General features: G+C 38.5%; 1 protein-coding gene across 2 annotated transcripts in view; it reads right to left on the reverse strand.

The window, feature by feature from the left end:
• The window catches only part of SWAP70 (switching B cell complex subunit SWAP70), a 78,386-nt gene that overhangs the window by 29,224 nt on the left and 32,972 nt on the right, over positions 1-16,190 (reverse strand). For both annotated transcript variants that reach the window (XM_053899997.1, XM_053899996.1), the window contains one exon: positions 8,660-8,833. In XM_053899997.1, coding sequence (XP_053755972.1) covers positions 8,660-8,833 — 174 coding nt within the window. The remainder of the gene's footprint in view (positions 1-8,659; positions 8,834-16,190) is intronic.

Here is a 16,190-nt window from a genome sequence, read left to right on the forward strand (position 1 = left end):
GCTCACTCTCTCTCTCAAAATAAATAAATAAACTTTAAATAAAAATGAAAAAAAAAAAAAAAACAATTTCATTTGGGCCTAGCTGGCTCAGTAATTACAGCATGTAACTTTTAATCTTGAAGTTGTAAATTCAAGCCCCAACTTGGGTATAGAGATTACTTAAAAATAAAATCTTTAAAGAAAAAAAGAAAAAGACGTAGTAACAGGGATAGTCAGTGGAGGAGAGAGAAAGAAAATGGTAAAGATGAGAGAGAAAGAAGAAAAAAGGACAGAATGTATCAAAAAAGAAAAGGAAAAAAGATTAAAGACAAGAAGAGACTAAAGAGAGACAAGAGAGAAAAAGAAAGTTAAAAAGGACATTAAGATGAATAATTGCCCAAAGTAAAATAACTTAGAGGCATTAACATGGACAGAAGTTCAATCTCCCTAATGCAGTAAAAAGAAGGGCCCATGCTGTCTGATCACAAGGTGGGATAAAGGCAGTACAAGCACAAGTAGAAGTGTTAGTAGTAAGGCCAACAGAAGCATATGCATATGGTCACGTGGATAGGCATGACAAAATGGTGCACTGGACTGACCATTCATACTATAAATCGGGAAACAGCCTTAGCTTTTCTTCATCTACTGTGAATATACATCCACTGTGAATATACCCAAGTCCCTCCCATTCCAAGCTTCAGTTTCTCTTGTATATCCAATGGTCTTTAATAATGTTAGTAACTGAGAGTACTTGTTAGTAGCAAACTCAGCTCTAGAGGCAGCTTCCTTGGTTCATCCTAAACCTTTATGAAGGTGCGCACTCCCAAACCCTCCTGAGTTTGTCATCCGCACCCAGCAACTGCTCAGCATTCCCAGTGATTGTCCCAAATAATCTAGACTTATTTCCTGCTGACTTTCAACACAATCATATACTTATCATTACCAAATAATTTAAGGATCTCTTAATTCATTATATTGGGCCAGGAAGAGACAAACATTCCCACTCTCAACTATTCAATTACACTAAATAATAAATCACGTGCTGCCGTGTTAGTCTCGAGTGGCCTGCATCAATTCTAAAAGCTCATTCAGTTTCAGGAAGCAGCTTACTTCCTCCTTCCAAGCAAGTTTCACCAAAAATAACAAAAGAATAAACTTTCAAGCTGCATGTGATTTTCAAGGCCTCTGGCTCCAAAAATCATGTTGTTAAAAGTTCTTTCGTTGTCATTAAAAAAGGGCCTTTACTGGTTTAACAACAATTTAGGTTTTATTTCATTCACTAAGGATCTCTTAAAACTATTTCAGTTTTGATATTTAATTGCATCAAAGCAATTCTTCCAAATAAGTCCACAACAGACACATCCTGTTTTGTTCTTGGCTCTGCGGAAAATGAATGCTAATGAAAAAAACTATACAGACACACATTTCCAGGAATATCGTTTGACAAAAATTAAGGAACCATCTTAAATGGGAACACACTATTTCTTGAATTATGCATGGTGTAAGTCACTTAAACATTTATTTAATATTTTTGACACTACTTTCTGGGTCATGGGAAACTGAATCAAAATCAAACATTTATACCACTTATGTTACTCTTATAACTACCACTGTTACTTATATCTTATATAGCATTAATCAAAACTAGAGAATAAAATCTCAGTTAAAAACATTCTGGACTCAAACAAAATACAAATAATCATTATGGTAGATGGATGACTGGAAACATAAAAATTACCTTAAACTTATAAAACCTAAAAACTGTTGGTAAAATTACAAATTAAACTCATATATGCACTCATGACAAATTAAGACATTACACTTCAAAATTTATTTTTAAAATTTATCTATCTTTACATTAAATTTTACTAAAACCTCTAAGTCTAAAACTAGTTCAAAATATGGGGCTTTTCTAATGTTATTAAAGTATTTAGGAAGGAAACAAAATGTAACAGAGAATGACCACCTTAAGAAATATTATGACTCTAGTATTTTCCATAAAATAGTGTGATCTTGAGTTTACAGTGCTTCATCCAAGGACAGGAGATGTGCTAAGAGCTTAATAAATACATAGCCATATTTTAACAGGAGGCTGGTTCAGCAGCCAGACAAAGCAATTCCACATAAATCTGTCCTGATGATTCTTTCTCCACATAAGTACTTCTGGCCACAGGGAAAGGATCTATAAAACTAACTCTAATTCTAAATCTAAGCAGAAGAAATGCTGAGAGAGTTAAAGATGTCAAAACAGAGTAATAAGTCCAAACAATAACATGACAAGGTATGCTGCCTGGCTATTCTAAACAGAGGCTATTCCCTTCTGGAATGAGATTAATTTGTTTAGAAACACAACCAAAGACATTCCTAACAGCCCGCAGAGCCTTGGCGGGGCTCTAGAGTACAGAAGTGGATACAGTCATGGTACACCTCAAGGCTCATGTGGGTCCCAGTTCTTCAGGCCACCTGGAGCAGTTTCTTAGGCAGAGCAATCAGGAAGCTAGTGCTGACGGGCTCCCTTCATAGCCCATGGCTCAACAATGATTTAAAGCCAATGACAAGTCCTCCATATCAAGCAAGTGCCCCCTTGAGGAATAAGGTAAGTTTCCTTAGTTACTAAGGAAATTTCTAATGCTGAAATCAGGACAAGATCAATTTCAAGTCTACCATGAATATTTTAGTGATGGTAAGAGCCCAAACATCACAGGTAAGAGACCCACTCCACCTCCAATTCCAAAGAAAACACAAATAAACTTAGAACACTAAGCGTAACCACAAAATGTTTTAAAAGACAACACTGGAGAGGGGCGCCTGGGTGGCTCAGTTGGTTAGGCGACCGACTTCGGCTCAGGTCATGATCTCGCAATTTGTGGGTTTGAGCCCCGTGTCGGGCTCTGTGCTGACGGCTCAGAGCCTAGAGCCTGCTGCAGGTTCTGTGTCTCCCCCTCTCTCTGCCCCTCCCTTGCTCACGCTCTGTCTCTCTCTCTCTCTCTCTCTCAATAATAAATAAATGTTAAAAAAAAATTAAAAAATAAATAAATAAACAAAAAAAACAAAAAACAAACAAACAAAAAAAAGACAACACTGGAGATTTTATTAGCATAATTCTTCCAAGCAACAGCTAGGTTTTTAAAATACCACCAGAGGGTACCTGGGTGGCCCAGTTGGTTAAGCATCCAACTTCGGCTCAGGTCACGATTTCACAGTTCATGAGTTCGAGGCCCGTGTAGGGCTTTGTGATGACAGCTCAGAGACTGAAGCCTGCTTCAGATGCTGTGTCTCCCTCTCTCGGTCCCTCCCCCACTCACATTCTGTCTCTTTCTCTCTCAAAAATAAACATCAAAAACATTTTTTAGGGGCTTCTGGGTGGCTCAGTCTGCTAAGCGTCTGACTTCAGTTCAGGTCACGATCTCACAGTTCGTGGGTTCGAGCCCCGCATCGGGCTTGTGCTGACAGCTCAGAGCCTGGAGCCTGCTTCCGATTCTGTGTCTCCCTCTCTCTGCCCCTCCCCTGCTCACGCTCTGTCTCTCTCTGTCTCTCAAAAATAAAAAATAAATGTTAAAAAAATTTATTTTTATTTTTTTTAGGGTGCCTGGGCGCCTGGGTCAGTTGAGCATCCAACTTCAGTTCAGGTCACGACCTCACAGTTTGTGAGTTCAGGTCCCGCGTTGGGCTCTGCTGACAGCTCAGAACCTAGAGACTTCTTCGGATTCTGTGTCCCCCTCTCTCTCTGCCCCTCTCCTATTCATGATCTGTCTCTCTCTGTCTCTCAAAAATAAACATTAAAAAAAAATTTTTTTTTTACTTTTAAATACCATCAATACATCTTTTTCAACACCTATCAATATTCCATTCCTTCTATATGTCTCTGTATTAAGCTAGACAATTTTCATGGACAAGACTCCATAACACATTTTATTCTTCATATTCCCCCCCCCCTTTTTTTTTTAACGTTTATTTATTTTTGAGACAGAGAAAGAAAGAGCATGAACGGGGGAGGGACAGAGAGAGAAGGGAGACACAGAATCGGAAGTAGGCTCCAGGCTCTGAGCCATCAGCCCAGAGCCTGATGCGGGGCTCAAACTCACGGGCCGCAAGATTGTGACCTGAGCTGAAGTCGGACGCTTAACCGACTGAGCCACCCAGGCGCCCCACTTCATATCCCCTTTAACATTGACGCACTATCATATCATTATTGTTACTAAGCGCTAAAAAACTGTTCCCACCATTACATAAAACTGTGTTCTACTTGATTTCCAATGACCACCTAATTGGTAAATCCAAGGGCAACTTCTCACGTATCACCCTTTAATTTTTCTGTAGCATCTAATGCTAGTAACTACTTTTCTGCTTCTTAGAACTTTTTCTTTCTATGGCACTCATGACTCAATACTCTCCCAGTTCTCCTCCTACCTTATAGACTATTCAATTCAGCTTCCTGTACCAAAAATACTTCCTCTTCCTGTTACAGAAACAGTCCCAAGGTTCCGTCCTAAGCCCTCACTTCTCCCACAGTGGTTTCTTCCTCCTTGATCTAACCTACTCCCATAGCTTCCCCATCTCTGTCTCCAGCCCTAACTTCTCACAAATTCTAGAAGTGTAATTCCAGTTGAATACAGGACAGCTCCACAAGTATGTCCCACTTAAAATACCAATGTACCCAACCCATCATCAGACACCATATCTCCAACTTATTCATCATCCTGTCATTCACACATAGGCACTATTTAGTGAGCACTCATCATGGGGCCAGACATTATGTTAAATGCTTCACATATATCAACTATTTTAGTCCTCACAAGAGTCCAATGAATGAAGTAGCTGTCCCCATTTTACAGATGGGGAAACCCAAACAAAGAGATGAATTAATCTCTTCAAAGTCACATAGTTAAAATGTGGTACAGTCAGGATTTAAAGCAGGCAGTCTGATTTCAAAGATCATGCTTTAAACAACTATACTCTATTACCTCCCAATTGCCCAGGCCTGAAACCTGCCTATAGACCTACACCAGGCACTATGAACTTTTAGTCCTGTCACCTCTAGGTCCTTCCCATCTGATCTTCTTTTCCATTCTCACTAACATCACTATACTTCGGTCCCCATATGCCACTTACCTTCTCTCAACTTCCCATCTCACATCTCTCCATATTTCATCTATTTATTTGACACTCTCTTGCTTAAAAATCATCAGTGGCTCAGGGTGCCTGGGTGACTCTGTCAGTTAAACATCTAACTCATGATTTAGGCTCAGGTCATGATCTTACCACGGTTGTAGGATCAAGCTCCATATCAGGCTCTGTGCTGACTATAGAGCCCACTTGGGATTCTCTCTCTCCCTCTCTCTCTGCCCTTGCCCCACTCTCTCTCTCTCTCAAAATAAATAAATAAATATTTTAAAAAATCATCAGTGGCTCACAGCTCCCCATTGCCTGCAGGATAAAGTCAAAACTCCTTCTAGCCTCATCTACCACCATTCTTCTTCCTTCTAGCATATTCCAGTTAGACAGGGCATGTGTCATTCTTTTTGACTGCCTAGCATCGAACCCCCTTCTTACATCTTGGCAATTCCCTACCTCCAAATACAGACAATAAAAATGCAAATGGACCCTTTCCAGGACTCCTTTGCAACTATCTCATGGTACCTGACATAGGCCATACCAATTACATGTGTTATCCTCTGACTATGAACTGAAAAGTGGGCACAGAGAATTCTCTCTGGTAGCAAAAACAGTTGCAAGAAGATCAGAGTTCCCGGGCTGCACCAAATGTGCAGGGCCAGAGGTTTTCCATGGCACAAGTACAATACCCACCCCCTGGTGGCAGCAGCATTTTCCTTGTGGTTCCTCACTGGAGTGACCAGGATAGTTCCAGAATGATAGCATTCAAACCTGGTCTCAGCCATCATGACAATTCTGTGAGCTACCCAATATCCTTTTTAAAAATTCCTTTTTGGGGGCGCCTGGGTGGCTCAGTCAGTTAAGCAACTGACTTCGGCTCAGGTCGTGATCTCACGGTTTGTGAGTCCAAGCCCCGCACTGGGCTCTGTGCTTGACAGCTCAGAGCCTGGAGCATGCTTTGGATTCTGTGTCTCCCTCTCTCTGCCCCTGCCCCACTCACACTCTGTCTCTCTCTCTCTCTCTCAAAAATAAACATTTAAAAAATTTAAAAAAAAAAGAATATGCCCTTTGCTTTTATAATTTTGTTCACTCATATAATTTTGCCCACTGTTTCTTCCACCCAGAATTCTTCTCCATTAATCAAAATTCTTCCCATCTTTTAAGGCCCAGCACAAGTGCTAATTTCCCCATAAACTTAAGAGCTAATACTAAATGAGCACTTTCAGGGCCAGGCATTCTCCTCATCTGATCTTCACAAGAAGAGTAAGATGTAGATACTAGCATTAGTCTTATTTTATAGTTGAGGAAACTGAAGCAAAAACAAATGAAGTATATTGCCCAAAGTCATAGAGCTAGTGAACAGTGATAGAGCTAGAAGTCAAATCCAGGAAATCTGACTCCAGACCCCTGCCCTTAACCAGGGAACAGCAAAAGCCAGTCCACAAGTCAACTCTAGCCCAGCAGCCAAATCTGGCTCATGGCATGTTTGTATATATCCATGATCTAAGAACATTTCCTGCATTTTTAAGTAGTTGGGAGGAAAAAAAAAAATTTCATGATCCATGAACATCATACAAAATTCACATTTCAAAGTCCAGCAATATTTGAAGTACAGCAACAAACATAGTGTCTGTGGCTGCTTTCACGCCATAACAGCAGATTTAAGCAGCTGCAACAGAGACAGGATGGCCTAAAGGGCCACAAAGCCTCAAATATTTATTGTTTGGCCCTTTGTGGAAAAAATTTAAGACCTTACTTTTAACTACTACATTGCCTGTTAAAAAGCTTTCCTTGATCCCTTACTTCCCCCAAGCTAGAATAAATCTGTCCCTTCTCTGTATTTGTATGCCCTTTGCATCTCTCTTGTAACAGGTAGTCTATTTTGCTTTAAATTACATTTGACTTATTTTTTTCCTTGAGCAGACTACAAACTCCTTGAAGGCAGGAAGTAATCTTTTGCACTTTGCATTACTCTTGGTGCCTTTCCTATTGTTGGCAGTCAATAAATGCTTGCTGGCTTTAAATAAAATTTTGTAGTGTGCACTTTTAAACAGATTTTCCTAACATGAATATGAATCACAGAAATCACAGACTAGACTCTGTATTGGCAGGATGGGTAACAATAGGCCTCAATCACTGCTGATAGCTATCTAAATTGGTACAACCTTTCCAAAGGGTAATTCTACCTGTTCATCAAATACCTTGAAAGTGTGTTTTGGGGGTGCCTGGGTGGTTCAGTTGGGTAAGCATCCAACTTTGGCTCAGGTCATGATCACGCAGTTCATGAGTTCAAGTCTCATGCCAGGCTCTGTGCTGACAGCTCAGAGCCTAGAGCCTGCTTCGGATTCTGTGTCTCCCTCTCTCAAAAATAGACATTAAAAAAAAATTTTTTTAAGTGTGTTTTTTAGGACTCAGAGTTCCACTGTTGGAAATCTGTCCTAAGGAAATAGACTTACATGCAAAAATGCAATAATAGTGGTCATAGGAGTTAACACATTTACTGAGTACATATTACATACCAGATATTGAGCTAAGTCCTTTAAATGCAGAACCTCTATTTAGCCCTATTTTATTTTTTAAAGATTTTTAATTTTTGTTTTGTTTTGTTTTTGAGAGAAAGCAGGGGATGGGCAGAGAGAGAGAGGGAAAGAATACCAAGCAGGCTCTGTGCCGTCAGCACAGAACCCCATGCAGGGTTCAATCTCATGAATTGTGAGATCATGACCTGAGACGAAATCAAGAGTCAGACGCTTAACCAAACCGAGCCACCCAGGTGCCCCAGTGCTATTTTATAGATAGGAAATTAAATCTCAAGAGGTTAAATAATTTGTCAGAAGTTAAGGAATGACAGGTTATTGTTTTGTTTTTGTTTTTTTTTTAGGGGAGAACTATAGCTAATTGTAATTCTTCATTAGTCTTTTTATATTTATTACTGTAATAAGCATGTATTACATATATAATTTTTTAAGGCAGTAAGATAGCACAGAAAACTTACTCCTGTATTTTTTTTTTTTTGCCTTTGGAAGCTAGGGAAAATAAGTCAGAACAGAACAAGCAAAATATTCTTTTTCATTTACTTTGGAAAGAACAATAAAAAGTCACCGTCCTGGACTTTAAAACAAGAACAGTATTTCCTCACATAAAAACAGCCTTGAGAACAACATTGTGGATCATATGTGTTTCCCAGATAACATCACTCAGCCAATTTTGCCCTGCTTTCCTAAAATGCCACACTAGTTTTGCCAATATGTAAGAAAACAAAAAATTATGTTGTGACTTGTACTGAATAAAAATTCTTTGGATATGAGGATGGATTCATCCATAACTATAGCAATTTGGAGAGGAAAAGTCCCACCCTATCTACAAATCTCCAGGGGTTATTACATGACCCCAAATCACTAAGTCTTGGACTTTCTTGAATTCAAGCTGTTTTGCCTCTGGTCCAAAAACACTAGTCCAAGATCTCCCTCTGTATCTACACAATTTGAATTAAAACAATACTTCCAAGCTAGATCTATTAAATGCTATGATGGCCATGTAAGAACTTCCCAGAGCCACACCTTACCTCTTCTGGCACAATAATTAATGGATACTTGTCCTCAGATAAAAAGTTGAAAATAACCCATACTTTAAATGCATCTTCTTCTGTAATGAGCAAGGGGCTCTTGGTGAGGTTTTTTTTGACACAGAGGGTCCAACACATCCTATTGAACTCAATCTTGTCAAAGTTGTCTTGGACCTAAAAAAGAATGAGTTAAAATTTCAATGAAAAATATCCAATGAAGGAGGAAAAATTCCAAAATAAGCAGAATATAAGCCAAGTAAAACAGATACAGGCTTCCATTCTAATCGATCCAATTAACTAATAATGCAATTAATGAATAGACATTTTCTTTTTTTTTTTTTTAACGTTTATTTATTTTTGAGACAGGGAGAGGCACAGCATGAACAGGGGAGGGTCAGAGAGAGGGAGACACAGAATCTGAAACAGGCTCCGGGCTCTGAGCTGTCAGCACAGAGCCCGACGCAGGGCTAGAACTCATGGACTGCGTGATCATGACCTGAGCCGAAGTCGGCCGCTTAACCGACTGAGCCACCCAGGCGCCCCAACATTTTCTAATTTCATTTGCTTGTGTACCACACTTTCAAAGGCCCAATTAAGAACATTATAGTTAGCCTGACACTAAAGCAATATCTATCTGCCCATATCACTCACTTGGCACATAAAATACTAGCTTGTTGAATAGTTATTTTTTCACATGTACACACTATCTTCTAAATAAAACTACCAACCCTGGTACAGAGGAGTGGAGAGTGTCAATTACTCAGTATGAGCCACATACTGATATCTCATCTTTACCCATATAATCAAAGAAGATATTTTTTTTTTGGAAAAAACTTAAACTGAAATTCTAAAAAGACAGCCTGCCCTTCAGTCATTCAATCATGCAATCAACATTCCCTCAGGATCTACTATAAGCCAAGTACTATGTTACAAATTAAGGATATAAAGATGAAGAAGAACTTGGTCTCTGCTCACAAAACATTCACATTTATTAGGGAAAACAGATATGCAAATAGACAAATTCTAATATAACACCATGTGTAATTCAATAGTTTTTCACTCATTCAAAAGATAAAATTTAGATAGTAATTACGATCTGCCAGAGACAATGCAAAGATACTTAATGTAGTAGTAGCCCATGTCTCCAAGGAATGCCAAGACAATTACAATACAGTGTGATAAGTACTATAATAGAAATAAGCAGAGGGTTCTGTGGGAACACTGAAGAGCTAACCCATCTTAAGAACTAGGGGAAGATTTGCAGAAAAAGTAACATGACAACAGAGTGCAATTCAAAGGATCATTAAAAGTCAGTGTATAGTCACTATGGAAAACCATATGCAGGATCCTCAAAAAATTAAAAATAGGACTGCCATACAATCCAGCAATTCCACTTCTGGAAATATAATAATATATATATTATAATATACATAATAATAATCCAACGGTAACAAAAACACTAACTCAGGTAAATATCTGTACTCCCATGTTCACAGCAACATTATTTTCAATAGCCCAGACATGGGCTATTTTCCAGATATGGAATTTTTCAATATTTCATATTTTCCAGATATGGAATTTATCAATATTTTCCAGACATGGAAACAACCTAAGTATCCATTGATAGATGAATGGATAAAGAAATTGTAATACACACACACACACACACACACACACACACACACACATATATAATGGAATATTATTTAGCCATAAAAAATAAGGAAATCCTACAATTTGCAACAACACGGATGGAACTTGAAGGCACTACGCTAAGTGAAATAAGTCAGAGAAAGACAAATATTGTATGATCTCACTTGTATGTGGAATCTAAAAAAAAAAAAAAAAAACAACTCATAGAAAAAGAGATCAGACTTGTGGTTACCAGAAGCAGGTGGTGGGGGGAGGGAGAACTGGAATAAGGTGGTCTAAAGATACAAACTTCCAGTTATAAAATAAACAAGTACAAGGGAGGTAATATACAACATAATGACTATAGCTAACACTGCTGTATGACATAGAAAAGTTGTTAAGGATATAATACATCCTAAGAGTTCTCACCATAAGGAGAAAATGTTTCCCCTTTATTTTTTTCTTCCTTTTCTTTTTATTGTATGTGTATGAAATGATGGATGTTAGCTGAACCTATTATGGTAATTATTTCACAATATATGTAAATCAAACCATCCTGTGAGGCTTAAAGTTATTCTGTGATGCAAGTTAATTATTTCTCAATAAAAGAAAACAAAATGCAAACAGTTCAAGAATGGGGTAAGGAGAGTTCTAGGTAGAACAATGTGAGAAAGCCCAGAGGTGGAGACAACCATGGTCAGTTCAGAAGTATTGTATAAGTTTAATGTGAATGGAGCACTTGGTGCTAAAGAGTGGTATGATTCAAGGCTATTTCGTAAGTGCAAATAACAGAAAACACCCTGGGTTCCTTTAAACAGAAAAAGAATTCATCGAAAAAACAATGGGTAACCTCAAAGATCCAACACAAGGGATGGAAAATCTAGGCTCTGAAACTAAGTCATTACCGATGTAGGCTAGTCAGTCCAAACCACAGCTGAAACTATGCATGGTAAGAGTATAGTACAGACACCGCTGCCAATGTAACAAGAGGCCATCACTGCTGCCACTGACCCAGTCTTTGATCCTCTGTGTCACTCACGAGTGTCTGAACTTTTCAATATCTGAGATGTGAGACAGGTCCTTCCCCCACCAAGGCACTGTGCAATTTCCCAAACATAAGAGTTCAGATACTGGGCAGACAAAAAATGATAAGTGACCACTGCATGGGGCACAGCTAAAGATGAGGCGAGAGAGAGAGGTGAAGGCCAGATCATAAAGAGCCTTATAATCCATATTAAGGAGTTAGGATTTATCTGTACTGAAAGAGTGGATAGGAGCACCATATACAGCCTGCATTTTAAAAGCCATATTCTGGGACAAGAAGTAAGATGTACTAAAGAAGGCAGAGTGGCTGGCAGGACAATATGTGCAAAGCATTTCTGTTTGGAGAGATAGAAACAAAGCGTTATGTGTACCAGAAGGAAGAAGTCACTAGCTGACTACACGGAGAAATTTCTCTGGATCCCTAACTAGGACATGTGGTTGGCACACCAGTTCCCCAGGAGTAGGACGATATCCTTTGTGCTCTGCCTGCAGTACCCTGTCTCAGTCTGACACCATTTCTCACACCACAATCATACACAATTGATCCCTTGAAGGGAAAGCAGTAGTTGCTGCTGCAGCATCTTTTTTTTTTTCCTTTTTCTTTTTTAACACCATTTATGAGGACTTAGCATATGCTTGGCATTTTATATGCAGTTGCTTACTTAAACTTGCTATTAGCCTTGTAAGGCTAAATATTGCCCCTATTTTACAGATCAGGAAATAGAGGTTCAAAAATATTGAGTACTTTTACCAAGTTCACATGGCTTATAAATATCAGGAAACAGAAGTTCAGAAAAATTGAATACCAAGTTCATGTAGCTGGTAAATATCAAAACTAGCATTTAAATCAAGGTTCAAATGCTGTCTCTTTCCACTATGCTAAACTGCTTATAGAACTCAATAGATGGAGGACATCTATATAATGTAAGACACCTCTATAGGACTAGTTTCACAGGCCACCACCATCAACTCTATCCACCTGCACCCCTAAAAAACACTAAGGGGAAATGACATGTACACAAAAGCATATAGGCTTACCTGAGGAACAAGAAGTGATTCTATGTGGATTATGTGACGAATTATAGGATTCCTGAGGGGGAGTGCCTAGATTTATGGCTAGAAAAGCAAACATAGACCAAATCACAAAGAGCTTCATAATTTTAAGAAATAGTCCATAAGAAACTCCCAATTGAAGGGTTTTAGAGCAGAGAATGAGTAGGTCATCTACTGCTCAGATTAGTACTTTACAGAAAAGATGGTATTTGAAGCGGATCTTGAAGTATATTGAAGAGTATGAGGATAAGTAACACAAAAGACAGGAGAAGAAATGGCATGAGCAAAGGTATGGCAGAAACATCACACCAACCAAGTCTGGGGAACAGATACAGGATGAAGGAGACAAAAGCAAGACAGAAGGAAAGATAAAGTTTTCAATTATGAGCATCTTCAACCTGAAGGTCTAGTAAGACATTCAGATGGAGGTGTCCAAAGACAAAGAAGTGGAACTGTAGCGAATGAGGAGAGGCAGACTTGTCAGTCAACTGCCTGCTGATGATGACTGAAGCCATGATGGTCAAATGAGATCACTGACAGAAAACATAAATCAAGAAAAGAGATGGGATCAAAAAACAGAACATCAGGGGATACAGACATTACAAAACTAGAGGAGGAAGAGGAATTATGATGACCGAAAGAACAAAGTGGCAGGAGAACCACAAAGATATGAAAATTGAGTGAGGAAACAGTTAAGGAAGTTTGATCAACAGTGCCATGCTACAGAGATTAAAAAGGAGTTAAGAACAGACCACTGGTTTTCCAATTTAGGGGTTACTAGTTACCTTCAAGAGAGTCAAGAAGTTTGGGTAAAAATCAGATTGCAATGGCATTAGAAACCAAACAAATTTTCTGGGGCGCCTGGGTGGCTCAGTCGGTTAAGCAGCCAACTTCGGCACAGGTCATGATCTCGCGGTCCATGAGTTCGAGCCCCGCGTCGGGCTCTGTGCTGATGGCTCAGAGCCTGGAGCCTGCTTCCGATTCTGTGTCTCCCTCTCTCTCTGACCCTCCCCCGTTCATGCTCTGTCTCTCTCTGTCTCAAAAATAAATAAACGTTAAAAAAAAAATTAAAAAAAAAAAAAAAAAAAGAAACCAAACAAATTTTCCATAAATTTTCCCAGGAAATAAGTAGTGGCTTTTTTTTTAAACCAAATTCACTGTATATTACTTAATTTTAATAAGTTGTCTGTTGGCTTATTCCTTCTCTAAAATATAATGGCACTATTCTTTAGTTTAGTCATGCTCAATGGTAAAAGCATACTAAATGATGGCATTTACATCTTTTTAAAAAAATACAAAATGAGATCATGTATGAAAAGCTCACAGCTAACATCATACTCAACAGTGAAAAACAGTTTTTCCTCTAAGATCAGAACAAGGCAAGGATGCCCACTCTCACCACTTCTATTCAACACAATACTGGAAGTCTTAGCCAGAGCAATTAAACAAAAAAAGGAAAAAAGAAATATAAAGCATCCAAATTAGAACCGAAAAAGTAAAATTATCTGCCAATAACGTGCTCTTTCTTTTATGTAGAAAACTCTAAAGATTCCACAAAGAAAACCTTTTAGAACTAATAAATTTGGCAAAGTTGCAGAACACTCAGAAATCAGTTGGCAAAGTTGCAGGATACTCAAAAATCAGTTGTGTTTCAATACACTAACAATAAACAATCTAAAAAAGAAAATTTTAAAGTCCCATTTAGTAGAGCATCAAAAAGAATTAAATACTTAGGAATAAACTTAACCAAGAAGGCAAAAGACTTGTACATTGCAAACTACAAAATGTTACTGAAAAAAATTAAAAATGATATAAATAAATGGAAAGACCTCCAGTGTTGATGGGCTGGAAGACTTAATATTGTTAAAACGTCCATACTACCCAAAGCAATGTACAGATTCGGTTCAATCCCCATCAAAATCCCTGTGGCATTTTTTTTTTTTTTTTTTTTTTTTGCAGGAACAGAAAACATCATCCTGAAATTCATATGGAATCTCAAAGGACCATGAATAGCCAAAATAATCTTAAGAAGAACAAAACTGGAGGCTTTATACTTCCTAATTTCAAAACATATTACAAAGCTACAGTAATTGAAACAGTATGTATGGTACTTAGCATAAAGAGAGACATATAGACCAACAAAACAGAGAGCCCAGAAATAAACCCTTATATATGTGGTCAAATGATCTTTAACAAGGATGCCAAGACTACACATTGAGGAAAAGATAGTCTCTTCAACAAATGGTGCTAGGAAAACTGAATATCCATACGCAGAAGAAAATGGACCCTTACCTTACACCATATATAAAAATTAATGCAAAAGGGAGTAAAAATCTAAATGTAAGACCTAAAACTATAAAACTAGAAGAAAACTAGGGGAAGAGCTTCATGACATTGGAATACACAATGTTCTCTTAGATAGGACATTAAAAGCCACAGGCAACAAAGCAAAAATAGAGAATCAACTACATCAAACTTAAAAACTTCTGCATACAATGACAACAATCAACAGAGTTGTACGATGGTGAACCAGTCCTTGCTACCCCAGAAGTTACACTCTAAGAGGCATATCAGGTATCAAAAAATAGAGCAACAAAACAACCATCTATATGATGAAAATGTGCTAAATGCTACAATGGGAGAACACATTACACAGCAGCAGGTTAGCTCTGGGAAGGGCAGGGTGCAACCTGGAGAACCCTCCCTGAGGAAGTGACGATCAAGCTGAGACCTAAAAGATGAACAGGAGTTAGATGCATGTTCTGGGTAGAGGAAGCCTTACAGCAGAGGAGGCAACATGTCTGAAGGCTCTGTGGCAGGAACGGTCTTGGTAATATGAGGAACAGAGAGAAGGCCAACATAACTGCAGAGAAGGGGACAATAAGGGGAGAGGAAGAAAAGGAGGGCAGAGAGGTTGGCAGAGGCCAAATCAAACATGGCCCTGTACACCATGATAAGGATGTTGCACTTTACCTAAAAACAACAGCAAACTATTGAAGGGTATAGGTTCAATATCAAGTGCTTGCTAAATTAAAATAGATCTATAAATTGAGAGCATCACAAGGTCTGTTCTACCTACAAAAGATTTAGGAATCTATGATTCCATACTCTACCCCATCTAAGATTGCAAACTGTGCTCCCAAATCCCAGTTTATATCATACATAATAAATTGCCTCACACCTTTTGGAAAACTAATAATGGCTGCCAATGGTTTCAGGGTGTCCAAATGGAAGATAATATCTTAGAAAGAAATATGTAGAGTTGTTCTTATTTTCTTTTTTTTTTTTTTTAATTTTTTTAACGTTTATTTATTTTTGAGACAGAGAGAGACAGAGCATGAACAGGGGAGGGTCAGAGAGAGGGAGACACAGAATCTGAAACAGGCTTCAGGCTCTGAGCTGTCAGCACAGAGCCTGACGCGGGGCTCGAACTCACGGACCGCGAGATCATGACCTGAGCCGAAGTCGGCCGCCCAACCGACTGAGCCACCCAGGCGCCCCTTTATTTTCAACATATATATTTCTTTTCACTAAAATCCATACAAGATAGCAATACTATTTATAGATCTTAATTCTGACTCAAAGTTCTGAAAGTATTTACAAAACTAAAATCACGTGTTCTCTAAACTAGAATTTTCATCCAAACCAGCTAAAGACTAAAGTTCCTATGGCACAGAGTCAGTTCTCAGAAGACAGGGAAATTGGCCAATTTGATGCTTTAGACATTGGTTGGAGAATATGTTTTCTCAGAAAGCATTCATACTCTTCAATCAATAATTCTACTTCAAATAATCTACCCCAA

The sequence above is a fragment of the Panthera pardus genome, unplaced genomic scaffold (assembly GCF_024362965.1).
Source record: "Panthera pardus isolate Hobbes unplaced genomic scaffold, ASM2436296v1 HiC_scaffold_12, whole genome shotgun sequence".
Taxonomy (NCBI): Eukaryota; Metazoa; Chordata; class Mammalia; order Carnivora; family Felidae; genus Panthera; species Panthera pardus.